The sequence below is a fragment of the Mixophyes fleayi genome, chromosome 1 (assembly GCF_038048845.1).
Source record: "Mixophyes fleayi isolate aMixFle1 chromosome 1, aMixFle1.hap1, whole genome shotgun sequence".
Taxonomy (NCBI): domain Eukaryota; kingdom Metazoa; phylum Chordata; class Amphibia; order Anura; family Limnodynastidae; genus Mixophyes; species Mixophyes fleayi.
The window spans coordinates 325,064,419-325,079,346 of record NC_134402.1 but is presented as its reverse complement, the minus strand read 5'-3'; the positions used below and the strand labels follow the sequence as shown (position 1 = coordinate 325,079,346).

The 14,928-nt window shown below is 38.6% G+C and overlaps 1 protein-coding gene across 1 annotated transcript in view; it reads left to right on the top strand.

Annotated features, from left to right (window-relative positions):
• Positions 1-12,304, top strand: part of TRPV4 (transient receptor potential cation channel subfamily V member 4) — an 80,339-nt gene extending 68,035 nt beyond the window's left edge. Inside the window, exons 15-16 of the mRNA XM_075214345.1 lie at positions 9,456-9,577; positions 11,366-12,304. Of these exons, the coding sequence (XP_075070446.1) occupies positions 9,456-9,577; positions 11,366-11,517 (274 nt within the window). The 3' untranslated portion in view covers positions 11,518-12,304. The remainder of the gene's footprint in view (positions 1-9,455; positions 9,578-11,365) is intronic.
• Positions 12,305-14,928: the final 2,624 nt, after the last annotated feature.

Genomic DNA, 14,928 nt, shown 5'->3' with positions numbered 1-14,928 from the left:
ACCTGGACTGCGTAGAGGAGTGGTCACCACAATATAATTTAAAAACCCTCAAATGGTCTGAATCCCACCAAAAATTGTACCTGGACTGCGTAGAGGAGTGGTCCCCACAATATAATAAGAAAACCGGCATCAACTGGTCTTAATTACACCAAAAATTGTATCTGGACTGCGTAGAGGAGTGGTCCCTACAATATAATAAGAAAACCATCAACTGGTCTTAATTACACCAAAAATTGTACCTGGACTGCGTAGTGGAGTGGTCCCCACAATATAATAAAAAAAACCTCAACTGGTCTGAATTCCAGCAAACAAGTATCTGGACTGCGTAGTGGAGTGGCCCCGGTACCCAATTTGATACCGGGGCAACAATATAATAAAAAAACCCTCAACTGGTCTCAATTCCACCAAAAAAGTATCTGGACTGCGTAGTGGAGTGGTCCCCACAATATAATAAAAAAAAACCTCAACTGGTCTGAATTCCACCAAACAAGTATCTGGACTGCGTAGTGGAGTGGCCCCGGTACCCAATTTGATACCGGGGCCACAATATAATAAAAAAAACCTCAACTGGTCTGAATTCCAGGGAACAGATGGCAGACACCGGATGGACGTCTTAAACCAACATAGCAGTTAAGGGCGCAGTTCCTCTTTTTTGTGACTGCACAAACAATTAACGTAGTAATAGAAATGACAGGTTTTTTTTTGTTTTAAATATAGAAAGAAAGAAGGTAGTACTAGAAATGGCAGTTTTTGTTTTTTTTTTACATATAGAAAGAAAGAAGGTAGCAATAGAAATGGCAGTTCCTCTTTTTTGGAACTGCACAAACAGTGATGAAAATGAAGGTGGAGCTGGTGGCATGTCACGGTCCTCTTCAGAGGACAATCTCCTGACCAGCAGGTCTTTGCACTACTGTAGACTTGTGTCCGCCGGAAACAGAGACACAACATTCGCTTTAAACCGAGGATCGAGAACGGTGGGCAGAATGTATTCCTCTGACTTTAAAAGAGTGACCACCCTCGGATCCTGGCAAAGCGTACGAAGGGCTTCATCCACAAGAACTACATGCTTGGTGGAATCGCAATGGTGTACCAGCTTCTCCCTCACTTTCTCCAGCTGCTTCTGCAAAAGCCTGATCAGGGGAATCACCTGACTCAAGCTGGCAGTGTCGGAACTGACTTCTCGTGTGGCAAGTTCAAATGGCTGCAGAACCTTGCACAACACGGAAATCATTCTCCAGTGCGCTTGACTCAGGCGCATCCCCACTCCTTTTCCTATGTCGTAGGTGGCTGTGTAGGCTTGAATGGCCTTTTGATGCTCCTCCATCCTCTGCAGCATATAGTGGGTGGAGTTCTAGCACGTCACTACCTCTAGTTAATTTAGATTGCAAGGCTTGTAAATACTTTGAAGATAAAAAAAAGCAGGCTGCACAGACTGTGGAGCTAGAAAGTGAAATTAAATGGACCACGTTACTTTGGTGGCTATCTATGCCCCCCCTCCTCCCCGTCCTACACTTGTAGTTGAATATAAAAAAAGCAGCCTGCATAGACTGTAGAACTAGAAATTCAAATATACAAAGAAATGGACAAAGGCTGTTTGGTATCTGTCTGCATCAGATCCCCTCTCCACTAGGAGTAAAATAGAAAACTATTCAGCCGTTATATAAGCTAGAATATAAATAGAAATTGAGAAAGGCAATTTGGTATCTGTCTGCATCATAATCGTCAACATCCTCCTCAGCGCCAGCTACATCAATATCCTCCTCCCGGTGTACAACAATTACACCTTCATTAGCCAAATCTGTAACTGGACTGTGGATGATCCTTCCAGCATATGCAGAGGGCGTGCTGCAAATGCTGGATGGAGTCACCTCTTCCCGTACAGTGATGGGAAGGTCAGGCTTCACAACCACCAACACCCTTGGACCCGCCTTGGGAATTTGTGATGTCATCTGTTTAGAAGGCAGAGTTCTTTGCTGTTTTGTTGTTGTTGCTGACAGCATAACTCTCTTAAATTTTTTGTAGGGGGGGGAGGGGGAGGAGGAGGGCTTAGATCCTTGGGTGAAGCTGGACCACTAGTCATGAACACGGGCCAGGGCCTAAGCCGTTCCTTGCCACTACGTGTCGTAAATGGCATATTGCCAACTTTACGTTTCTCCTCAGATGATTTTAAGTTTCTCTTTTTGCTGTTTTTTGAGAACTTGGGCTTTTTGGATTTTACATGCCCTGTACTAGGAGATTGGGCATCGGGCTTGCCAGATGACGTTGATGGCATTTCATCGTCTATGTCATGACTAGTGGCAGCAGCTTCAGCATTAGGAGGAAGTGGGTCTTGATCTTTCCCTACTTTATCCTCCAAATTTTGTTTTTCCATTATATGTAGCACAAGAGAGCGTGCCCCTAAGCCACACACACTCGGCAAAGCCTTTAAAAATTATATGCGGCACAGGAGAGTACCACTGGACTTATACTGCTGAATCAGTGAACTTTGTAATATATCAGTACCACTGGACTTATACTGCTGAATCAGTGAACTTTGTATATCAGTACCACTGGACTTATACTGCTGAATCAGTGAACTTTGTAATATATCAGTACCACTGGACTTATACTGCTGAATCAGTGAACTTTGTAATATCAGTACCACTGGACTTATACTGCTGAATTAGTGAACTTTGTAATATATCAGTACCACTGGACTTATACTGCTGAATCAGTGAACTTTGTAATATATCAGTACCACTGGACTTATACTGCTGAATCAGTGAACTTTGTAATATATCAGTACCACTGGACTTATACTGCTGAATCAGTGAACTTTGTAATATATCAGTACCACTGGACTTATACTGCTGAATCAGTGAACTTTGTAATATATCAGTACCACTGGACTTATACTGCTGAATCAGTGAACTTTGTAATATATCAGTACCACTGGACTTATACTGCTGAATCAGTGAACTTTGTAATATATCAGTACCACTGGACTTATACTGCTGAATCAGTGAACTTTGTAATATATCAGTACCACTGGACTTATACTGCTGAATCAGTGAACTTTGTAATATATCAGTACCACTGGACTTATACTGCTGAATCAGTGAACTTTGTAATATATCAGTACCACTGGACTTATACTGCTGAATCAGTGAACTTTGTAATATATCAGTACCACTGGACTTATACTGCTGAATCAGTGAACTTTGTAATATATCAGTACCAATGGACTTATACTGCAGGATTGTTTTGGGATATTTTTTTTTTTTTTTTTTATAATTTCTTTTTTTGAAATTTTTTATAATTTGGGAATAATGGGGAAATAACAATGCCCTTAGAAGGACAGAGCACAGGACACAGCACCACTGGACTGAACAGGACACAGCACAGGATGCAGCAGCACCACTGAACTCAGAAGGACAGAGCACAGGACACAGCACCACTGGACTGAGCAGAACACAGCACAGAACTGAACAGCACAGCACAGCACGAGATATACCAGGACAGAGGACCACCTAACACAACCTCCCTCTACCCTGATCAATGCCCGAGTGAAGATGGCGGCGACTAGCGAGGAATTTATAGGATCCGAGTATCGCGAGATCCGACAGCGGGATTATGACTCAGAGCCTCGGTTTCAGTTTTGCAATTGGCGGGAATACCCGGATCTGTCTCGGATCCGGCTCGGATCGGCAACGTTCGGGTGGGCTCGGATTTCAGATATCCGAGCCCGCTCATCTCTAGTAGATAGGAGTAGATGTTTAATAATGAATTGGATAGAGATATGTAGTGGGATAGAAGGATTTATGTGCTGACATGTGCTATATAAAGGTTAGTGACTGGATCTAGAATAACAGTAATATGGTGTGGTAGCTGAGATGTAATAGGGTAAGTAGGTTGGTCTATGTTAGGAGGGTTTAAAGGAGTGAAATTAAGGAAGAATGGGAGAGTGTTGGAACAGGAAGTAGATGAAAGAAAGAATAGTAATCAGGTGGCTTTAGTAGGGCATAGGCAGTAGGAAATAGGGTGTTAACAATGCATATTGCAGTGAGAGGTGTGTATGAGAGAAACAATTTAAATGTTAAAGGAAAATAAATTCAGAACAATGATAAGGGTAGTTGTAAAGGAAAAGGATAATTATTATTAGATCTAAGATCAAATAAATGATGACTGTAAGATAAACGGATAAATAATACTAACATAGTCTCAGAAATAATAATAATGCAAATAATAAGAATTGCAAAACATGTTATGTACAAATATAATACATGAAAAAAAAAAGAATAATAAATATGAGATAGCTATAGATAGATGGATAGCTAGAGATAATCTTTAGCAGGTATAGAATTCCACAGCAAAGTGAGTCCACACTGGCTGAAAATTGGATACATTCTTCATCTCTATTATCCAATAGACTATCCAATAGTCCAGGGACCTCCTTATAGGCTTGAACTCGATGGAGGGTTAGTTATTACCAGAACACACCGCAATGCATTCCTAGACATTGAGAAAGTGAAAAGCTTTGCTTGTGATACCAAGATAGTTGCCATAATGTATAGGATTTATGGAGGTGCAAGTATCTAGGTGTATTATTTCATGTGATTTGGACCAGCAAATGACAGGAACACTAGTATAACAATGTCACCTGTGTGGTCCAGTGTCCTGTCCCAGATTCCTGTGTCTGTGCTTTAGCCTGCTCCCACAGTCTTCAGATTTGTTTCAGCCTGTGCAACTACCTCTTGTGACCTACTCTGCCAGGACCATTCCCCTGTCAGCGAGTGGTTTTACTTTTCTTCTTTCTCAAGCCTAGTGGGTTCTTCTGCAATTTTAGAAAACAGTCCTGTCTTTTAAACCAGCCTCTTAATGAGTTGATAACAGATGGATAGCCAGATCTAGACAAATGATTATGCATGTTCCGGTATTTGGAGTCCTTTATCCCTTTTCTCAAGGAGATCTAGGAACTCACTGTGGACCCTCTGATTTTGAGGCTAGCTAGGAGGACCACAATGTCTCTTCCGGATGCGGCGTACTTCAAGGACAGAAGGTTAGATAGTCTTCCAAGAAAAATATTTTCCAACTCTGATTCAGTGCTTAGACCATTCTTTGTAGCTGCTTGGGTGATAAAAGGTGACCTTCACTTGGGCAATACAACTCATGGAATGGTTGCAAAATGAACGCCTCAAGCTGAGCTAATGCAGTTTGCTTCTAATATCTTGGGTGCATTTTCCTAAATGGAGGACACAACCCTTGATTGGTTAGCAGCCAATACCTTAGCTAATTTTGTGGGGATGCACAGAGCCTTCTAGCTCTAATGTAAATTAGTGGACAATATTTCCAAGAGGTCCCTGTCTGCTTGCCGTTTTATTCAGTGAACTAGAAAATGAAAGGATGCTACAAGCTAGAAGAGTTCCTTCCCTCCTCAGAATAAACCCAAGAGTTAAAGCATTAAACAGTCAAGATATAAATCCGATGCCCCAAACTATGGAGTAGCCCATAAAGAAGCCCTTCTGTATTGGCAGACACATATTATCAGGGCACTTGTGCTGTTATATGTAATAGGTTTAAGCGGCGTTGTTGGTAGATGTTAAACCACAAGAAGCTTTTTAGATTTAACTAATTTGTTGGGTTTTTTCCTGAACTTGGTGTAACCGATATATATATTTATAGTTGCTCACAGTTGGTACTTACTGTAACCGACAGGCAGTATGACAAGCTTATGCAGTTAATATACTTAACAGTATTATAGAACATTAGTATATGCAGATGGTAATAAGCTTGTGCTCAAAGTCAGAGAACAAGTTACTCGTATATATACTTTTTGTGCCTCCAGTCACTTTATATATCTATATATAAGAGAACACAAAAGGATGCAGCTTCAGTTCACATCTTTACAGTTCAGCTGGCGCTGGAAGAACCTGCTGAGAGCTGAACTTCCTGTCTATGCATGCTCAGTAGAGCGATGCAGACGGCTGGAGGCTGCCCCACTTCCTGTCTTTACTAGATCACAGGGGACACCACTACATAACATTCTGTACTTCCAAATGAATTGACATAAGGTAAGTCTTCCTGGCTAGTAGCTGGTAACCTGGGGCACTGAATTTGTAGCTGTATACATCCTCTCTTCACGGTTCTCATGTGGAAGGTAGTCTTCTGGGATAGGGACAATGTTCCTTCCTCACTGTTCCCAAGGTATTTGGTCTCTTCAGGATTTCGTCCTACTGATCAGTGTCCTGTAACTCGGGGCCATTTATCTGTCCGTGAGCACCTGGACATCATTCCTCCATGTCAACGTCGGGACAATATGGGCCCATAAAAAAATTGTGTAGGGGCCCAGCAATGCTGTTCTCACCGCCTGGGTCCTCTGCTCGCAATAGAGCAGAGCGATGACCTTCTTCTGAGCATATGAAGGCTGGCGCAAGTGCCGCTCTGAAGAGGTCTCCGCTCTGCTCTTATGAGATCAGCATTGCTGTGCCCCCCTCACCACCAGACCCCATAGGCACTCATCTTTTGTACCTCCTATTGTTACAGGGTGCATAAAGGCATAGCCCCAGTGGTGGCTTATCTAAACCATCTAAACCAGCAAATGGACACTCGCAACCCTCAGGTCAGGGGAGAAGCACCTGCAGTGAGCAGAGTGTTTTTCCAGGACCTCATGAAGATCTGGAGGCCCCTGAAATTATTGGTGTTGTGACTAAATGACAAGCTCTTTCTCTGACCTCGTCACACTGGCAGCTATGTGTCTGTTCCATAGAACTAGTATATATTATGTTATAGGAGACCAGTCTACCTGGGAGATTACTTTTATTATTATTATTAGCACTACTGCTGGCACTGACAACTAATAGCTTTCGTCCAAGTAACCTTTAGGAAGACAGAAAGGGTTGGCGCCGTTGGTTATTGCATATAATTGACCCAGGTGGTCTTGGTACACAGGACAATAAGAGATCTGGGTGATCTATTGGTTATACTGCAAAAGATGTGACTCATTTTCAAGAATAATAACTAACCTTTTTTTGTCTTCTAAAAATAAGTATTTAATATAATTTATAACTTAACATATTGAAGATTTAACATTAATATATAAAAGTAAAAACATTCATTTAATTAAGAAAAGAGCAACAAGCAAGCATGGTAACTTAAGCAGCAAATAAAACTACTATTATGTGAAATAAATATGCTATTGCATGTTAAACTGAATATTAAACAATTTTACCCAGATTAAAAATCTGAGGGCAGTCATTCCCATCCCCATCTCTCAACTGGGATTTTTTTTTAAAATGTACCTAAATTAAAAATGGCTACTTTGACGTAATTGCTGTAAACAGATTTTTTTTTTTAATTGGCCAAATCAAAAACTATTGTAGAAATTGGAAAGGAATGATTGAGAACATCCATTACATTCACAGAATAGTTTAGTTACCGCTAGATTGTGCCTTATCAATCCACAAACACAACATAGTCATCCTGATTATACAGCAATTTACAAGCAATTTCAGCACAAAAGGAGCTACCGGTAAATAACTTCTCATTTGAGATCACCTCGCTGTATGTGATTGCACTCCGCATAGCATGTGCGGAAGGCTTAATGTTTTCTTTTTCCAATAGTACAATAAAATTGTAAGGCAAGGAGGACTGCAGCTGGATAAATGTTCACTTATTTTAAATCCATAACTACTTTTTGTTTTGTATTCTAGCCTGTAAATTAGCATGTTGGTATTCAAATCAGGTGGTTGGTTTTTAATGTTCTTACTAAAACATGTCTATCTTCAATCTATATGTTTACCTATGTTTAGTATATGTTTAGAAGGGGTTTAGACCAGATAGGTTCCCAAAGGCATCACTCACGATCATTAGGGAGGGGGCTGTGGTGGATACTGTACTAAAACCACATTCTAATTTGCATATTAATGAAGTCTCCGGCTATACCACAAGGCACAGCATGAATTAACAGATGGTATTTAAATCTTCTAGTAAATATGAGAGACAGGCAGTGACTGGCAATTATGACAGTATTTAATGGAATATCTGTTATTGATTCATAATTAGACCTCATTAGACCTTTGTCTATTTTGTGCTAATTCTTCCATGCAATGAAAAGGTTGCCATGGTTCGGCAGACTGTTAAATAATCTGCTAGGAATATGTGGCTTAGAAAGCGCTTAACCGTAAATGGTTAACATTTACTTTTAACTACAGTTTATTCTAAATAGTAAAAAATGCATTGTGCTGCTAAGGAAGTTTGTATTCCTCAACACTATCAAAATATAAATAAATGCTACAAACATTGTGGACAGTCAACAAAAACTACAAATTTAAATTGGGTCAGATGTTTTGCAGCTGAGAGGCATAATAAAGAGCAACAATTAAAAGCAAAACCTGCAACAAATAATATATATATATATATATATATATATATATATATATATATATATATATATATATATATATATATATATATATATATATATATATATAATATCTCCTTCAAATGTTTTATGCAAGATAGTTTATATATACTTTATTAGAAATTATCATAACCAATTCTGGCCCATACGTTTAAACAACACAGATAATAAGGTATACATATTTGGCATCTCTTAAAAAACAAAACACAAAAAGAACATTAGCTAAGTGCATTTTTTGCGTTCTACTGCTGTTTAGTGTAATGGTAATAGCGTGCGGGCCACGTTGCTTTCACAAGTTAATTGAATTCCCCCCTAAGCGACAGATTCAATTCCCCGCATGGGCCGTGCACTATTACCGTTACTTCGGTGAATTCATCGCTGATTTTTGCTCGCAGCTCTGTGTCCCCTTAGCCTTAATATAATGGTCTCGTCTACTGTATTTTATTAAGTCTAACCTAAAATAATTTTTAGCCTATGTTAATCTTTAACCACATTTACGTAATACACTTCCAATTTCTCCTTTTCCTTATGCTTATTTTTCTCACCTTTTGTTAGCTGTCCTCACTTATTTCTTTCACTAAACTTGGAAATAGTAGAAAACTTAAGAATAAAATGACTTACTGACCACCGCTAAATAATGTTGATTTCTGATGATCGTTTTCTGTTGATAATCATTGTGTATTTGTATAATGTCATAAATAAAATTATATATTGCAATCTGCTTCCAAAAGAGAGCTAAGTAATAAAATTACTTTTCTCGTGTACCCATGGCGTAAGTGTGAAACCTGCTTTGGTCCGGTTATGGGTAAAACACTACTGGACGTGAAGTGTTAATAGTACTTTTGATGCATATGTGAACCAGATGGCTTACATTTTTAATATTATTAGAAGTAACACGGACAAAGTGACTGTATCATAGTATTTACAAGTGAAAGAATTCTGCAATATAGTTCAACAAGAAAAAGTTGTAATCTAATTGCATTTTCAAAGCAAACCTCTGTGGAATAATAATTTCCTTCTCTGACCTGCAGTCATGCTGATGTTTTACTCATTTTAGGGTGGATGAAGTGAATTGGTCCCACTGGAATCAGAATCTTGGTATCATTAATGAGGATCCTGGGAAGAATGATACTTATCAATACTATGGTTTCTCCCAAACTGTGGGACGTCTCCGGAGAGGTAGGCCTGGCTAAACATGCAGATTAGTTAGATATTTTTGGATTTTTATCATCTACAAAAAATTACACATTTTTACAAGTTGACTTCTTTCTCTCTCCATGCTTTTGAGGTCATAGCTGTATTACCCGGTGGTACCATTCCGACACCGAGGAGTACTACACTTAAACGTTGTCAGCCAGCACATCCTGGTTGGCAAGTGGATGGCAGTGATGTAATTTCCATCAAACACATATAGCATACATCTACATAAATGATCCACCAAATATTCAACTGACAATAGTACAACTTGGCTTAAAAAAAACAGACTAATAATGTGTATTAAATAGTTAATGAAGGATTTCTTCAGGGACAAAATGGAATTCACGGCAGTGACATATTTTAAAGTTAACATCTAACCTGTAACAATTATATCTACCTTGTTGATAACATTAGTTTAGCCTGTATTATTTTAATTTTACTGCTTATGATTGCAGTTTTGAAATTGACATGTATCCATATTTTAACGTAATAATCCTCTTATGCAATCCTGCATACCAGTCTCCAAAACTACTGCTTGTGCAACACAGAAAGGTAATCAGAATCACGGTTCAGCCTACTCTGCTCTACCAAGAGATGCCTCCACTAAATAAAAGTGCCTCACTGTGCAGAGATGTGAATAAACTCCACATCAAAATCCCACCTCCTACCTCAGTGTTGGCTAACCTGTGACACTCCAGGTGTTGTGAAACTACAATTCCCAGCATACCCTTCCAGCAATAAACTGCTATATATATTGGCAAAGCATACTGGGACTTGTAGTTTCACACCTGTAGTTTCACAGGTTAGCCAACACTGTCCTACCTCTTCAGAATCAACCCTCTAATTAATCTTTTCCACCTAACTTACAGCTCTGTTTAGCCTTATTTATGGCTTATATAAATCTGAGTGAGGTAACATTGGTACTGTTCATATTACATGGATTACGTGTGTGTGTGTGTGTGTGTGTGTGTGTGTGAAGCTTTGTGCAGTGTTTAAAGTACAAAATTAGTAAATAAAAAACAGAAAAAAATAAACCAGAGAGTATGCTCCCCGTCTCAGATCCTCACCCAGCTGCAGTGCTGGTCCTATATTAGTGGAAACAAGCTCAAGGCTGGTCAGTGCAGGGCAAGTACCACTTTGTGGGCCAGGAGTCCCAGGGTAGCCTTTTACTGATCAGCCAACCACACGTGTCTTCCCATACTGGATCCTGGGAATGCAATGTGTAATAGTCTTATTTGATATATGGATTAATCTTGGTGGAGTTCACAGTTGTTGTCGAGGTATATATCTCCATAATAGTGTGACCTATCGATAATCGGAAGCCAGAGGAGACGTAATGATGTAGTACATGTAAAACAAAGTTTAATAGTACTGGTTAAAATAACATACAAAATACACTAGTTGTAATGCTCATCACAAAGCCGATGGCAGGAGTGGGTCTTCCTTATCTGAATGGAAGCAGGATCCACTAACAAATACTAATAAAGTTTTTAATTTTTTATACTACAGCATTATGTTTCCTCCTGTTTCCGGTTATCTATAGGTTACTTAATGTGTATTATGTACTACACTATTTGATTTCTCCTCAGTTTTCATATATATAATATTAATATTAATATTTGGTAACCTATCACGCACAGGTTGTAGAGCAGTTTCAACTATTTAAAAATTGCAATAAAAATGTGAGGTTGTAATCTGCAAACCAGATTTGAAGTGCTGTTTTTTCCCCGATAACATATAACCTCATTTGTCTTTTCTGGGGCTTTGTAGATCGGTGGTCTGTGGTGGTCCCTCGAGTGGTGGAGCTGAACAAATCACCTCACCATCCTGATGATGTTGTGGTTCCTCTAGAGCATATGCACCCAAACTACCAAAGGCAAGGCTACCCCCAGAACTGGAAGAAAGATGAGACCCACATCTGACCATCTGCTGAACTCCAGCCATCAAACACCCCTAGGTGTCCACAGACACCTGACACCTATCAGAGACAGAGAGGTCCAACGCCATCTGTGCTGCTAACCAGTGTCTGGAACTTTGCACATTTGCACAACTGATTATTTTATACAAGACTTGTCCAGCTACCAGAGTTTCGGATCTGAACTGTAAACCAATATATTTAATATTTGAAATTATTTTTTAATTGTAAAGATTTTTTTAAAAAAATACACATGTAACAGTGTCTCAGAATTAATGTACTATTAAGAGAAACCAGTACTGTAACATGAAATTCTTCTTTGGGAGAAAATACTTTTCATACTTTACATATCACAGTTGTTGTTAACTACCATTTGGTGTACATTTCATGCTTTCTTTATACATTATATAAAGAAAGATTCCAAAACATGTGATCAACCTCTAATACTCATGGAATATTAAGATCGATGTTAATGCAAAGTTGATTGGCTATCCTTCTCTGTATGTCCTTATGATGAAGTGAATGTAGCACATTTTTAGCTTTAGCTCTCTGCAGTAAATTACCTAGAATTTAATGAAATTGTCCTCCTAAATGTCAAAGGCATTGTCTCTTAGATATATCACTGCTTCCCAGAATCCTTCACATGCAAAATGCTTTGTCAGTTGGCAGAATTTAAACTTAGAAAACTATAAACAAAATACACTTTTTCAAAAGCCATAAATGCCAGCACCATAAATTGAAAACAAAGCAACTTTATCCAGAGGGATTCAAATTTCTAGCAGAGGTCTTCAGCATTGTAATTTATAGATATGGGATCTTTTGTCCGGAAACCCACTATCTATAAAGTTCTGACAAATGAAAAGCAAAAAAAAAGGAAAAAAATGCTGCTGTTCTGTGATTTTGTATAATCAGCATTTTCCGCTGCACTTACTGTGAAGAGCCTGTTCGGGGCAGTTTCGGAAAAGGCGGTAATACTTTTTAAATGTGTTTTAGGTACCAAGCATTCTGGATAATAGATCCTATACCTATTATATGAGATACATGAGTTTGACATATTTTTAAGGCTTTTTTTATTATTTTTGCTTGTACACACTTAAAATGTCTTGTGAAAAATTGTAAATTACCTATTGTACAAAATGTTTTCAGCTGAAATTTTAAAGTAGCAAAATGTTTTAAAATAAAGATCACTCGTTGCTTATATACAGCAGAGACATTTTGTGAGCCTATCAAGTCACTAGAAACCAGTGACATCACTTCATAACACATTCATGAGGCACTGGTTCTTTGTGAATTCATAGCCTGCCAAATTACTGCCTCTGTTGTGTGTAGATAAAAGTTGTGTTTTAAAATGCTAAAATCAACTCGCTGTACCAACAATGTATTTGAAGTATTTATTTTCTTAAATTATGTTTTGCTGTTTACTTTAACCATGCTGCCAGCACCCCAGCATGTCATTGGTCTGCCATAGACAAGGACACCCTTGTGGCATTCAGTTTGCTTAGCCCATGGCATGAACTCCACGTTTAGTTTTGGAACCCAATTGATGTAAAACAGTTAAAGAAACCTGTTCACACTTATCTGGTTAATGTGGGTGTGTCAGCCATCTTAATATTGGGAAAAGAAGCAGTGTGAGTTAAAGATATAGGGACAGATTCAATTGACCGTGAGGTGGTGCCTTGATGTCCGGCTGCGCACAATGCTGGCCAATATGGTGCAGAATCTCCGCTCATTTTCTCTTCATATCACTATGGGACACGAGGGAAAATGAACGTAGATTTGAGTGCAACGATTGAGGCATTGTCTCTGCGTACTGTGGCACCTCGAGGCTAATTGCATTTTTCCCCCATAGAGTGGGAAAAGAAAATACTCTAATGAGGAAACCAAGACATATGGAAGTCATTGTCAATAAAAAGTATGATTTGAAAGTATTGCTAATTAAAGTGCTTATGTCGGAGTTATAGATAACAATGATGTATTAGTGTCCTATAGTGGCTTACTATTATATTTGTGGGTGCCAATTACTCAACTTAAGCACACTGGAGATTATTTACTAAGACATTGCAAAAGAAACCCATAACAGCCAGTGTCAATTAGCGTTCATTAGTCTAGGGCTAGTTAGAAAGTAAAAGGAAAGAGATTTCTGAAATTTACTTGGTTAGTAAATAACCCCCACCTTATTATTAATAATTTGTAGCACCAGTTAGTATTGTATGTACAATCCTCTTCAGAAGCTGTATTTATTTTAAATAAACTTTGTTGAAACACTTCTGTGGTGCACGTTGTTATAGGCTGTTAACTACATGTCAAGTTTTTTCTAAAACATTTAGGCTCTGATTCATGGAAAGTAAAGCTAAAAAATTAGTCACTTTGCACCTAGGCAAAACCATGATGCATTCCAGGGGGAGATAAATTTAAAATGTGATGGCAGATTTATATTTGGGGTAGGACATGTCCTAGATCAACTTTACATTTTAGTGTACAAATAAGCTATCAAATATTTGTGTGCTATATGAATAAACAGACAGTATTTATCTTATGTGCAAAATAAAAAACTAATTTGCACCCCTTGCATTGTAACATTATTTTGTCCAGGAGAAATCTTCCTAATTTTTTTGCCTTACTTTCCTTATTGAATCAGGCCTGTAAAGTGTAAAATCATTACGAATGTAGATTGGTTTTCTAAATGTGGAACGTAAACCACACAGAAGTTCAGCCATGGAAGTTTTTCTAAATCTCCCAAAGCTGATTTTCTCCTGTCCTTGGTCACTTCTTTTTTTTACTGCTGAACTAAAACCATTTTCTTTAGCCAATAAATCACAAAAGTGAAATACTCAAGGACTCTGTATCTGAAACTCCGCTTTGTACTACTTTTCATTTAGACTAGCAGTCAGCATTTTATTGGTCACTTCACAGACATACTGAGCGGGACTGGACTGATGGTAAACACGGAGATGCGTTTGGTTACTCAGGTGTAGATACGAATTTTCCTAATTAAAGATCTGTTAGCATTTTGTGGCATCACAGCACACAATTATGCCAAAAGACCAGCTAGAAAACTCCTGCCTAATAAAAGCTGTGTTCAATACAAATGCAGTGCAGGACTTAAATACAAGAACTGTAGTGCTAGGAATAGTTACAAATGTAACGGGGCAGATGGTCGGCACCCGAAAAGTAGTATAAGGAAGGATTCTACAGCCCCGGTGGTATGGTAGAAAGGTGAAGGTCCCACTAGTAGTGTTGGAATAAAATAAGGAACACAGGGCTAAAACTGCATAAACTCGTGGGTTTATTCTCTTTGCTTGTGGCATAAGGCTTTACCACAGCAGCAGATCAGTAGCGGTAGTATAGAGAAGTAATAGCACAATACCATCAACATGCAATGTTATTCAACATGTCACAAAATAAATTACATTTTAGG